Below are 13,974 nucleotides of genomic sequence, written 5' to 3'. Positions count from 1 at the left end.
CTACACAAAATTTTCTGCCACTATTTAATAACCTGGATTATATGTACATCTACCTGTATTTAGGTAACTACAGGGATAAAAACATTAATTTAGGACTGTTTTTCCTTCGTAAAAGAGAAAATGTCCAAAGGCAAACTCTTTTTCAATGAAAAATGTTACTTGGAATCTGTGTGAGCTGAATTCCGATTTTCATTCCAATGCAGTTCAAAAATGCATGAACATAGCATTTTTTTTTTTAATTAGCTAAATATATTTACACTGGATGTATACACAAGCACCTGCACCTCTAGGCATCCTAAAGCTATTTTTCAATTCATGAACAAAAGTAGTAGTAATTCTGGCTAAATCTATTACTTTAAAACCCACTTTGATTATTTCCCTGCTCTTTAATTCTCCCTCAAGTGTCCAGAATGCGAAGGTGTCTCTTCCACCTCTTTTAATTGACTGAAACTATTTATTAAATTTGTATTTTTTTCAGTCCACATCTCCTAGCCCTAAATACATTCAAAAGACAGAAATATCCACCCTATACCCACCAGCTAGACTTGCAGCCAACAGTAATGATGCAAAACCTTTCTGCACAGTGAAAAGTACTTACCTCTGGAAAGAAAAAAATAAATATTTTCTCCTGCTCTGTTAGAGCAAGCATGCACCAGGGCTAATACTGGAGTTATCGCCAGGGTCAGCTCCCACGGCCTCAGCTGTGAGCCACCTGCAGGCAGGGGCGATGCTGCCTGCCTGCTCACACCAGCGCTGGCAGCAGCCCCTCACAGAGCCCCCCCAGACGCTCACACCAGGGCTGGCAGCCATCCCGCGTGGAGCCCCCCCAGATGCTCACACCAGGGCTGACAGCCATCCCATCCCGCACAGAGGCCCCCCAGACGCTCACACCAGGGCTGGCAGCCATCCCGCACGGAGCCCCCCCAGACACTCACACCAGGGCTGGCAGCCATCCCGCGTGGAGCCCCCCCCAGACACTCACACCAGGGCTGACAGCCATCCCGCATGGAGCCCCCCCAGACGCTCACACCAGGGCTGGCAGCCATCCCACGCGGAGCCCCCCCAGACGCTCACACCAGGGCTGGCAGCCATCCCGCGCGGAGCCCCCCCAGACGCTCACACCAGGGCTGGCAGCCATCCCACGCGGAGCCCCCCCAGACGCTCACACCAGGGCTGGCAGCCATCCCACGTGGAGCCCCCCAGACGCTCACACCAGGGCTGGCAGCCATTCCGCACGGAGCCCCCCCAGACGCTCACACCAGGGCTGACAGCCATCCCGCGTGGAGCCCCCCCAGACGCTCACACCAGGGCTGGCAGCCATCCCGCGTGGAGCCCCCCCAAACGCTCACACCAGGGCTGACAGCCATCCCGCGCGGAGCCCCCCCAGACGCTCACACCAGGGCTGACAGCCATCCCGCGCGGAGCCCCCCCAGACGCTCACACCAGGGCTGGCAGCCATCCCACGCGGAGCCCCCCCAGACGCTCACACCAGGGCTGACAGCCATCCCATCCCGCACAGAGTCCCCCCAGACGCTCACACCAGGGCTGACAGCCATCCCGCACGGAGCCCCCCCAGACGCTCACACCAGGGCTGGCAGCAGCCCCAGAGCCCCATGCAGAGCCCCCCCAGACGCTCACGCCAGCGCTGCCCGAGCCAGAGCAGCTGGCTCACGGGATGGGCACACCCTCGGTTCAGCTCGTCTCGTTTGGAGGGTCCCAGGGGGAACAACGCAGCCACCGAGTTCGTTCTCCTCTTCCCTCAGCCTTTTGCTAGTTTTAAGGCTTTGTAGTTCAGCTTCCCATCTGGATCAATATTCTAAGATAAATTTGGAGGTTTTCTTTGCATCATCTGTTCTTAAAAGTGACATCTGTTCCACTTCTTTCAGCAGAGAGAGGCAGCAGCACTGCACCCGCAGGCAGTCCCCTCACCACCCCCCCCGCTGAAGCCTGCTTTCAGGAACTTCATTAAGTCTTGCCCCAAAATGCAGTTTGTTTCTGTCCTACTTGGAGTCGCACTCCAAAAAAGGAAATCCTCCACTTAAAACATCAGGAGTCCCTCTTTCCCCTCTTGGTCCTGACATTTCACACCACTCACTGACACATCAGAAATTCCTCAGTGACTCAGCCATGCCCCCACAGCATCCTCAGTCCCAGCTCAGGACCATTCTCCTCCCACAGTTTGCTTCAGCGCATCTCAGTGCTGGGCATGCAAGCCTTCAGCACCCCTTATCCAAATGAAACGACAAAGCACATACCAGCTCTATGTCCGCCTTAAGGTTTTTTGAAACGGGAATTACTGGTTAGAATTCTGACATATTTGTTCGGTGTTTTTATAGCATTGGTATGTATGTGCAGAAAGATTCTCACTCTCTTACATTTATATATGTACTTAGATATTCACAGACAGAACTTATCTAGATGTTTGGAAATTTTGTGTAGTTGCTATGCAAAACAAGTAAGAAAATTAATAAACCATATGCTATGATCAGTTAAACCCATCTGCAAATTTCGCTATTTGTAACTCAATACAAAGAAAGCAATACACACAACAGATTATCAGGTTGGAAACAGGCTGACTGCCCAGATGACCTTCCATGGCACCGTATTTGAGCGATTTTTTTTTAAGAAACAGCAGAGGTAATCATCTGAAGTAGCTGCAGTGACTAATTTCAAACCATTGAAATCTGTTGCACAGACAGTCCTCTGTATGCACGTTGTCAGTGGAGCACGACAGTCACTTGGCTCTGGAATGAACTATCTTGTCAACGAAGCTGCTGAAGCTGCATTTTCTTTTGAGAGAGCACTTTATCAAAATCTATCAAGCTTTCCTTCTCACTCTTAGGAACTCACTTCAGGTGCTTCAGCTGGATAAATACGAGACTATCAGAAATTAGGCATACTAACACTGAATCGCTGTATTCCTGGACGACGGAGCTATCTTGTGTGTCTGCAACCTTTGTCTGGGGTTGCTCTTCCTCCTCTGACACGTTAGGAAATCTATCCTACAGTAATTGGGAAACAAGCCGGGGCAATCGTTCAGAAAAGAGCAAGCACCTTGGAGGATTTTTTGAAAGGCTTTGGCCTTTCCAAAAGCTCAGGAATAAGCTGACAATGTCCATTTTTAAAAAGGGAGAAAAGACCGATGGTTGAACTACATGGCTATAAGCCTACCTTCAACACCCAGAAAGCTTCTGAAACAAATTACTGAACAATCAGTTTAGTTTGACAACTAAACAAATTACAGCAGGCAACTGAAAATTAGAAAGCAGTAAGCCGCCAGGATGGACTTGCCAAAATCTAACCTCATCAACCAACATATTTTCCTTCTATTCTGCAGGCAGGAGGAAAACAGTAAATGCAACCAATCTCAAATATAAAATACTTTTTGACAGAGCAAACTGGAAAAGCACCCTCCTTCTGGATCAAGGTCCTGTAACATGAGCTGCTTGAAAAAACCCACACTTGTTCAGCACTTCTCCTACTGACTAGGGTCAAAACCCAGCAAGGAGTCTTAACTAAAACTGGAGAGACACCAACCTGCAAGGAGTGGGAAGCACTCTGAAGAGCTGAGCAGAACTCAAGATGGTCTTAATAAACTGGAGAAATGGTTAAAAATCAGTTAAGATGAAATGCAATACAGCCAAGCACTAAGAACCACATTTGGACTTTAAAAGAAATCCTCAAATGCACAAAACCAAAAGGAAGAATATCAGAGCAGCAGCAGTACTGCAGAAAAGGATGTCAAGGTTACAGTGACAATAAATTGAGCCAACGATGTGAAACTATTAAAAAAAAAGAAAAAAAGAAAAAAGGCAAATGACAATCTGTAGTTTATTACAAAGAGAAGCACAATATATATAATAGCAGGAGCTGGGGAAGAAATCTGTTTTCCTCAGCAGCAGTGAGGTATCAGCTGGAATACCCTGCTGGTTTGGGGCACAGGACAGAGACAATTGAGGAAAGTCCAGAGGAGAAATAAAAGAGTGGTTCAGAAAACCAAATCCCCACAAACATTTTAAAGGACTTGGTTTGTTTAGTCTACAACACTGATTGTGGAGATAGGATAATGCTCTGAAAACCTGCATCTTGTCTTAAATAGCATTACATCACTCAGCTATTACTCTGTCTGTATTACTGTCATAGTTATTACTTGACTGTCGCTAGATAAAAATGTACTATTATGTAATTCATACATGACAGAGCAACAAAAAAGGCTTGTTTGGCGCCAGACAGCTACTGTATTTCACATTTTAAAGGACTTAATGAGCAAAGTCATAGGGTCTTGCGAAGTATCTGTTGTAATCCTTCCCAGCACAGCTCAACAACCACTAAAATAGTTTGGTACAATCCAGCACCTCTCTCAAGTTCAGAGGCAAGTAGCAAAGCTGCCTTGTGGTTTTGGATGAGGGATGCCAGGTTCTGCAGAAGATTAGAAGCCAGCAGCATCCAGCAGGTTCCTCCCTGAGTAAGCCACTAATTTGCTACACAAGTTGGTGGAGATCTTGTTTGTCCCTTACATATGCTTCCTTTTAAGTTACAGCAGGAGCACACAGAACAAATATGTACACAGACAATTTGGTTTCTCTTACAAAAAGAGAGGTTAAAAGGTGTGCTGTCAGCACAGGGTATTTTTCCACTGTATATACGAAAGACCTAATGAAACGCTGATTTTAATCCTAAAAAAAAATCAAACCAAAAACAGGAAAAAAAGAGGATGCAGTCTAGAAGTATAGTTCCCACAGCAAGCACTTAGATACTAGGCTTTGACCAGCGGGGTTGATTTTCTGCAGCCATTCGAAAGCAGAGATGATAAAGCTATAGAAAACCCAAATCACTTTAATTGTGGAGTTTCTGAATTTGCATCTCAGGGCTTTAACTTCACACAGTTGGCTGATCCACCTCAACTTTTCTGCCTGTCCCTGAGCTGGCAGCTTACGTGTCTGTTGTGTCTTACTCCCTTCTCTCCCTCAAACTCATGCCATGGCTACTGACAGTGCCATTGGTGTGAAGGAGCAGAAGCCTAACCAACCTGATCTGCAAGCTTTGATTTCAGCACCATTAAGACTGGATCAGTGTGCTGCTGGATCACTCACTAGTACAAATTCGACTTGAACCAGGTGTAAGTCGTGACTGCTCATCATCAGGACACGTAAGGAGAGATTTGCGCTGGCTTTATGTTTAGTATCGAGCTTCCTCCCAGCAGCAGGATGGTGACAATCTGACCCAGGCAGCAAAGCCTGCTTGTACAAAGTTAACCATTTTTCTTAGCCGATTTGAGTGAGTACAGTAACTTTATATCAAACCAATGCTTGCTCTTGAACCAGTTGCAGGAAACCCACAGCCAGGCTCACTACACTATCAAACCTGCCACATGAACTGAACTGTATGAACTGCATCCACGCAGCTCTCACCCCAGCCCACCCGCCGCACAGGTCCTTGAAGTGGTTCAGATCACCTACGCTCTCCATGCGTGCAGCTGGAGGCACAGCCTCACCTGCAGATTTCCCCGAGAACCGCACACAGGGGAACAGAGGGGAACGAGAACAGGGCAATCCCTCAGCCAGACTGAACGCTTTCGGGGCTGTTTCCTTTTGGCACAGATCACTTCCCCAGGAAGCTGCTAAGGTTCCTTGTGTTGATTTTTTTTTTCCATTTTCATTGTGCGATCAGAGTGAAAGTGGTGGCATTTGGCAGCTACTTTCCATCAGCACTATTGTTATTCCTTGGTAGTAGGGATTTGTTTTCCGTCAGGTGAAACGCGAAGGCGTTGTCCCTGTTTGGAAGAACACAGAGTTAAAGAGACCCCTGGGGAAATACTTCCAAATGCCACGCACGACGTTACTCGTAAGGTTTCTTGGATGCGGTAACACTTCCCAACAAAACAATGCCTTAGCACGCTATGTACGTTTTGCTGAGCTATGCCCACATTTCAAGGAAATCATCAATCCTGATGTTCAGATGCTTCAACTGAAAGGAAAGACCTAACTGGGGAGCTCTAAAGAAGACCCGTCCTTAGACTTTTGTCTGTGCAACACTCAAAAGCTGAAACATGTTTAAATGCAAAACTTACTGGAATGATAATTTCCACTGCTCAGCCTAAATAAGGAAGTACTTATGCTATTAATCACATCAGAAAACAATGCTAAACTATAACTTAAGTCTGTGAAGGCAGCAAAACCATGTTAGCACCTTAGAAGTTTAAGCATTGTTCTTGCCTGTTTTGGGCCAGTATCGTTCAATTCCTCAGGGTCTTAAAAGTCCTTACTGAGAAAAGCCTCTTTATTCCCAGGACCAGTTGCTAGACCGTGTGATGTTCAGATTATGCTATTGGAACTGAGGTTGCTAAATGAGAACCAGAAGGCTGGAGCTAAGCAGATAAATTATCATTTCCAATTACCTCACCACAAATGGGGTTCCCAAAGAATACTACTACCCTATTTTCAGAGAAAACAAAAGGACCACCATCTTCACAGATTAAGGACACAAAAATCCCCGTTAAAACCCAGAATGACATTCTTCATCTTCTGGTAGAAGTTAATGATGCGATACATGCTCCCTTCCTTTTCTTAAGTACTTGGTTGGAAATTACTTCTAAAACACTTCTAGTTGGTTATATATTCACAAAGTTCCAGAGATGACCACTTAAATCTTTAGTTTTGTGCCTTTTTTTTTTTTTTTAATCTAGTACATATTAATAGTTTACTGAGAACCTAAGGTCCTTCTGAGACAAATGAAGCACCCAAAACCATAGTAATACAACCCTACAGAAGCGACAAGAGTGAGGGAAGGGGAAGTTAACCTGTAGCCACTTCTTACTCTATGAGACACTAAAAAAAAAAAAAAAAATGCCCCAAAAGCTTACAGGTTTTCTATTGTTATGTTTTAAAGACCTCTGGCTTGTATCGAGAAAGTAGCCTCTAAGTAACTCCATGTATGGACACGATTATTCCAGAGCAAGAAACACCCTATTTCCATCTAGCCTCGGAGTCTGTTCCAAAATAAGCATACCAACTTCAGAGTTACTCAGGGAAAGATAAATCCATACCCGACTTTATTCTATAGTAATTCCTAAACACACCGTCATAAATACACCAGGAATTTGAGGGGCCATTTTTCTGGGGGTCTTTTGGCTAAAGGAACCCTTAAACAAATCAGGGCTATACCAAGCTGTAATTAGGCTGATAGTTTATCCCACTTTCCCATCAGCTAAAGCCTCCACAGCTTAAGTTCATAGCCCGAGTGCTGCCAGAACTGCAGCTTTTAATGAAAAAAGAAAAAGAATAGAAAGGGGAAAAGAGGGTCATATTCTCTACCTATGACTAATATAAAGTTGCATGTAGCTTAGGAATTGCTCTGTAATGAGGACGCACTCACTTTAATTATGCAGCTCAACAGAGCTATCTCAAAATTGCATGGCTTTACTGCATCGCTGGCTTGTAGCGACGCCAGTCAGATGCAGACAGGCAGACTTCTTAACCTTCTGGCTAAGAAGATTAAATGCTTAACAGAGCGATCTCTTCTCTCCCCCTTCGCCCTCCTATTCCTCCATCTTTTAAAATAAGTAACAAAAGAACCGTTAACAATCCACCTAAAAGGGAAATTTCATTTTCTAGTATTTCTAATGTAATAAATAGGCTGGACCTCCAATGATAGAGAAACAAGTATCATCTTACAAAGCTGACAAAACGTGAGTAGGTAAACAAGATTCTCCTATACCTTCATAAACATCAAGGCAAAGGACCAAATATCTTCCTTGTGTGCAAGTTTCCCTTATTGAACAGCTGTAAGGAATTCTTATGGTACGTACAAAAAAAAAAATTTGTATTAACCAGATGCCTGTGAGAGCATATAACCACCACCACTTGGAAAAATAAGCAAGGTCATTCAGTCAAAAGACTTTGTCTAGGATCAACTGCTCTATATGGCTTTGCTACTGAATATAGAAACATTACCCCATATACAAAGGCACTATTTTTAAAGACTGTGCTTTTGGGGGAGAAATAGAATTCTTTTTTCCTCCTAAAAGATCTTTTCAAATGTGTGTTATAAAGATCCAAGAACGTCAGACAGGAGAAGGACGAACCAACCACATTCTGGACTCAACTATATATGGCTTAACTCCACTAACTTCAGTGGTTTTGAGAAGTCAGTGCAGAACTTTATTTAAAAAAAAAAACCAACCAAAAACAAAACCAAAAAAACCCACCTTCTTTCATCTCAGAATTCCAGGAGTATTTAGTAACTCTGGTTAAGCTATTCACCATATGCAATTCCCTATTTAAAATTTAAAAGACAATTAAGAGATACTGTCCTAAAATAAGCCATGTCTACAGCAAAGCAGGCGATTCTTTTAGAAACTATGAGCAAACATCTGATTAAGATGACAAGCCACATGGAAACTACTTCCAGAATCAGACCTAAAGGGCACTGTTACCAACCAAATTTGGCAGACGAGAAATCATGACGAACTGCAAAGGCATGCAGCAGTGCAATAAAAAGTTGGGAATCATCAGCAAAGACGACGGCAAGCACTTGTGTTAATGCAGCGAGGGCAAGAACATAAACAGGACAAATTCTCAGCATTAAACACTGGATTCAGAGGAATGGCACTGTGCCATAGTGGGAGTGGAGCTGGCTCTTCCATTTACAGACCGCTTGCCATAAACAAGCCATATCAGTATGACAAAAGTATCTGCCTACTGCAGATATCTCATTCTGACATCTATCTTTTGAGAGAGCAAAGTTTCAGAACCATTTTGATAGTAACAATGGGAAGCTTAGAACTAAAAGCATAACATATATAATGTAAGGCTCTCTACTTTCCTAAAAGCTGTGTTTAAAGCCAGAACTCTTACAGAAATCTGACATTTATCGCTGGGTAACAGTAGGCATCCAGCCTTACCTGTAGATACCCATCGTTAGATTTGGCATTTTTAATAAACAGTTATCCCTATTTAAGATCACAGCGCCTTCAGTCTTTATGCTGAGGGGATGATGACTGGAATTTCAGCTCGAACAGAAAAGCCAGCATTTATAGCAGGTTTGTCAAATATTACAGGAAGCCTAACTAAGTCTCATTTCTATTTCCAGGAATACGAAGACGCACCAAGTACAGCTACATTAACTTGGAGAGGGGACAGCAAGAAACGAATTATACTTTGTTCTTCGCATCGGCTACGTTTGTCAGTAGCGTAACACAAAACCAACCCATCAAGCGAGCTCGCTGCGCTCCCTTCCAGAAAAGCGACCAAATTCTGAAAGCCTATGTGAAGTTTAAGCTCCTTTTTCGACCAACGAAGCACAATTTACCGAGCGGGCGACCGCAGCGGAGCCGACCTGATCACGCACCCCAGACAAGCGCTGCCTCACCACGGCTGCTCTTTCTGCTGGACCTCCCAGAAACTATTTACCTCGTCTCCGAGCCCGAAGCAGCGGCTGCACCCAAGGACACCCGGAGCCCGGGGTCCCCGCGCTTCGGCCGCTGCGGCGGCCGGGCCGGGCCGGGACAGAGGGCGGGCAAACCCTCTCAGGAGCTCGCTCCGTGAGAGGGGGCTCGCCCCGAGCACCGGCCCCAGCCGCCAGCAGGGCCCGGGAGGCGGGGGAGAAGGCCCTCAGCCGAGACCCGCTCCTCGCCCCCGGCAGGTGCGGTGCGGTGCGGTGCGGCCCGGCCCCCTGCGCCGCCGCGGCCGCTCCTCCCCTCGCCCCCGCCGCAGCCCCCCGCCCGCCTTTCCCGCGGCGCGGCGGCCGGCGGAGGGGCAGCTGCCCGCCACGGCTCCTACCTGCGGCTCCTGCGGCGGCCGCCAGCGCCAGGCAGAGCGCGGAGAGGAGCGGCGGCAAAGGCAAAGGCGGCGGCGCAGCGCGCATGAGGAGAGGCCCGAGGGAGCGAGCGAGCGAACGGCCCCGTCCCCCCCCCCGGGACCGCAGTGACGGGCCCGCCGCCCGGGGAGCATGACGGGAAATTCCTGGGCACCGGCGGCCGAGGCCAAATATGAACATGGAGCCGGGGGGGGGAACGATGGCACCCGCCGCCCCCCGCGGCCCGGCCCCGCCGCCGCTGAAGGGGCGAGGGGGGCGGCCCGGGCCCCGGCAGCGAGGGCCGGGACCGCGTCCCGTCGCCGCGGCGGGCCCGGAGCGCGCTGTCCTTCAGTTGAAGGGGTGCGCCGGGGAAAGGCCAGCCGAGCAGCTTCTCGCCTCCTCACAAATAACGCTCCTGCTGCTCCGAGGGAGCACGGCCCCGGCTTCCCTGCCAGAGAGGAGGCAGCCCCCCCGCCGCCCGGACCCACCGGGGTGCTTTGGGGAGGGGTCAGCCTGGCGGGAGCCGCCGCCCCGAGGGCTGCGGGCCGCGGCCGGCGGGCAGAAGCCGAGTGAATGATGGGCTTCGTCACGGGCAGAGAAATGAAGGCGGCTCTTAATGACCACCGTGCACATGTTTTAAAAAATAATAAAATTGCAGCGAAAAGTCCCCCCCGCCCGGGGAGGGGCCAAAAGCGAGGTGGGCAAAGGCACGTAAGTAACAGACAGCCAGCCAGCCACCCTGCTTCGGTCCTCCTGCCCCCCAAGCCTTCGCACAAATCATCACTGAAAGCGTTTTAGAACAGCATAGTATGAGCACGATGACAGAAGAAAAGCCTCTGCTGTCAGTTAGCCTGTCAAAATGCCCTTGAGGACTCGGACTACAAGAAACAAGCTGAAAACACACGGCTAAGGCTCTGCACCTCTGCCCCCTCCGCAGGGATGCTCCATGGGGTGCTTCAGCCTCACGAAAAGTTAGGTGGCTGTGATTAATTAACCTCCCCCTTCACTCCCCTGATGAGAAAAGTATTCCAGTCAAAGAGACAGCCAAAGAGCTAGAAGGTGAGACGCGTATAAAAACCCCTAATAAACCTTTAATTCGAGTTTGGTTTGGTTTTTTGTTTGTTTTTACAGGACAGGGTGACAAATTACAACAAACATCTGATTTTTCTCAAATGTTCGGGTATTACACACATTCCCATCTGTCTTGCAGGAAGGGATATTGGTCAACTTAACAGTTTAAGGTAAAATAAGCTGCATAACAGTACATATTACAATAATAAAATGTACAGTGTTTACAAGAAATATAGTTTAGAAGCAAGATAGATGCATTTGCATCGAGGCGACCTTTTAAAATGCCACAACTATTTTTACATTCACTCTTGCAACAGGTCACAAGATGGGGTCACTAAGGTCAGGTTAACAAATCACTATGATGCACATCAAATACAACAAAATTAGTTTATATACATATATATAATACATATACATGTATATTATACATATACATATATGTATATAGTAAACCTCATCAAAATCTACCAGACCTGGCACAATCTACTTACCCATCAAAAATATGTACTTGTCCTTGGTAAGTAGAATTCTGCATGGCTGATTATATATTATATATACTCATTCATTAGCATCTGAGACATAAAACTGAGGATTTAAAATTTTTCAGTTAACAAACTCTCCAATAATAAACATGGTGCCCACAAAAGCACAAAGGTAAGGCACAATAGGATTTTCTGTTGCAGAATAGTGTGCATCATGTTTACTTAACCATAAGAAAAACGTGCATTATTTGTGCAAGTTCATGCTGCAAATCCATCATATCTACAAAGTAAAGTGAGTTTCAGTAAAATTTGTGGGACTGGTGTGCTTCCAGTCTCACCTCCTATAGGACGTTCAGCTGGATAATTAGATAAAATTGTTGCAGAAGTGGGGATTAGTAAAGCCAATAATCTTAGATTTGCAACTAAGCTTCTCAGCAACAATTTTGTACTTCTAGGTAAATGTTAGTAAATTTACAAGCTTGGAATCACAAGATTTACTGTCAGCTGTACTTCTTGTTTGCATCAGCCAAAATTGTTGCAAGGAAGTATGTACCTTTTAAAATTTTAACAGGTAACTGGTTCATTAAAACAAGTTAAAACATATTGGGAAAGTCACTTAATCCCAATGGTATTTTGTCACAGCCCTGGCAATTGTAGTAATAAATACAGCTTTTCACAAAATATTTTTCCAGTATCTGCCAATTGCTTCTTTATTGCTCACAAATTTGAATTCATTACAATTGGTATCAGATCTTTCACAAAAATCATAGTCAGGTATTTTAATATAAAACCTACAAAAGATATTTAACCTGTATCTAACACTCTTAAGGTATTTGGCCTCTTGTCATGATACAGCCAAAACCATATAAAACATCAGGTTTTGAATAAAATAGGAAGCTTATTCACTGCTTCAATGCAGACATCCTCACAGAACACAATCATTTTTGCCACCACCAGCATTTACATTTATATACAAAACCTAGTACATCCGCATTCAGTTTGTTTTCCCTCACACTTATACGCAACCACTAATGCCAGATTAAACTTTCCCCATACCCTAAGCTGCAGAAAAAGATTCTTATACAGCAACAAAAAACTAATATTGACTGAAAAAGAAATTTTAACTTATTCACCATCAGGAACTGTAGGTTGGTTGTTACAAAATACCCACAAGATTATTTCACAGGAAACTATGGAAATACAAGAAGTCATCTTTTCTCCATGCTTTTGTATTATCAAAAACACTTCTTGGTGCAAAAATACAGTCACCACATCTGCAAATGTATAATGAATTCGGTATTCCTCATGCAAAACTTAAATGCATTGGTTTACTATAGCCCCGGAAAACTTCCTGAAGCAATTTTTTTCTTTTACTTTTTTGTCAGCTCAGTATTACTGCCTCATTGCTAAGTCCCTTTGGAAACAAGATTTCTGGAACGTTCAAACTTTTATTTAATTCATTAAAGTATTACATACAAAAAGCACTAAAAAAGGAAGACGGCAGCCAAACAGGAAAATTCCTGTTGCAAGTAACAGTCCTAGCAGTTGTAGAAAGTCTTCTCAGGAACTTCCCTGAGAATTAGTTGTGCCTGTCCGAAGACGCAGATGTGACATAGAGTTCATGTGTTTGTTTGATGGCTTCAGTGGAGTGTTACAAGTAAGAGCCTGGGGAAAACGATGATGATACCGATCTAGTCGCAGGTATTTTACCGTTACCAGCTTTCCTACGAGGCAAAGAAATAGGAAAAGAGAAACCTTCTTGTTCAGTATTACTACGTTTTCCTTCAGGACGTAATACACACAAACACATCATTACACTGAAATTAGTTTACCAGGTGGTGACTATTAAAAAGATATAACTTTTGTCACAGCTTAATACTTTAGATGTAAAACATTTCACTATTTAAAAGAACTCCAACTGCACCCATCTTCTGTCATTTCTACCCAATGTTTTGTTATAAACCCCCATTCCTTACCATCAAACCAAGAGCCATGCAATGCCTTGAAAGCCTTTCCAGCATACTCTGGAGAGAGACACTTGACATATACACAACCCTGCATTAAGAAAGAGAAGTTCGGGGGTTTTTTTTGAAGTCCAACAGACAAGGATAAACAAAGCATTAAAATGTTACTAGAAAGACAGTCACCTCACGTGAATTTTTGTCAACAGCAATATGAACAATTCCATCATTATCACTGCATTTCTCCAAGATGGCTTCTTGAATTGCTAGATGCCAGTGATCACCAATTTCCCTAGGCAAACAATGAAAGATTTAATTAAGCACAGTATTTTTTAAACATTCACAACAATCTCGTCCTTCCCTGCTTAGTTTGGTTTCTTTGTAACTTGACATTTTCTGTTAAATGCCTTTGGGACAGATTTAGTACTTTAGCCTTTGAGTAGTCAGTAAATTGGGTCCTACGGTCCACTTTCTAAAGTTCAACCCTAAGAATCAAAAGGAATCATCTGTATTTGGGGGAGGGGGTTGTCCTCCCCTTCCAGCAGCCTGGCATCACCTTCCTGTATGAAACTGGAAGCAGCCATGAGCTAGTCTTCTCTCGGCTGCTGGGACAGGCTGGCCGTTGATCTGTAAAGACCTCTGCCCCTTTGCTTGATCACCTCTAC

At 45.1% G+C, this 13,974-nt stretch overlaps 2 protein-coding genes across 5 annotated transcripts in view; both read right to left on the bottom strand.

Annotated features, from left to right (window-relative positions):
• MSRB3 (methionine sulfoxide reductase B3) overlaps positions 1 to 9,875 on the bottom strand; it is an 86,513-nt gene extending 76,638 nt beyond the window's left edge. For 3 of the 4 annotated variants that reach the window (XM_049792289.1, XM_049792286.1, XM_049792288.1), the window contains exon 1: positions 9,780 to 9,875. Coding sequence is in view for 2 of the 4 variants with exons in the window: in XM_049792286.1 (XP_049648243.1) it covers positions 9,780 to 9,864 (85 nt within the window). In the remaining 2 variants the exon portion in view is untranslated. Of the gene's footprint in view, positions 1 to 9,410; positions 9,489 to 9,779 lie in introns of those variants that run through there. The other variant, XM_049792287.1, reaches the window with a different exon arrangement.
• A 991-nt stretch (positions 9,876 to 10,866) lies between these two features.
• The window catches only part of LEMD3 (LEM domain containing 3), a 51,398-nt gene continuing 48,290 nt past the window's right edge, over positions 10,867 to 13,974 (bottom strand). The window contains exons 11-13 of the mRNA XM_049792184.1: positions 13,496 to 13,601; positions 13,325 to 13,403; positions 10,867 to 13,072 (exon numbers count right to left, since the gene is read on the bottom strand). Coding sequence (XP_049648141.1) covers positions 12,909 to 13,072; positions 13,325 to 13,403; positions 13,496 to 13,601 — 349 coding nt within the window. The 3' untranslated portion in view covers positions 10,867 to 12,908. The remainder of the gene's footprint in view (positions 13,073 to 13,324; positions 13,404 to 13,495; positions 13,602 to 13,974) is intronic.

The sequence above is a fragment of the Accipiter gentilis genome, chromosome 34 (assembly GCF_929443795.1).
Source record: "Accipiter gentilis chromosome 34, bAccGen1.1, whole genome shotgun sequence".
NCBI lineage: Eukaryota > Metazoa > Chordata > Aves > Accipitriformes > Accipitridae > Astur > Astur gentilis.
Note: the sequence above shows the minus strand (reverse complement) of the source record. Positions and strands in the feature narration are given on the sequence as shown.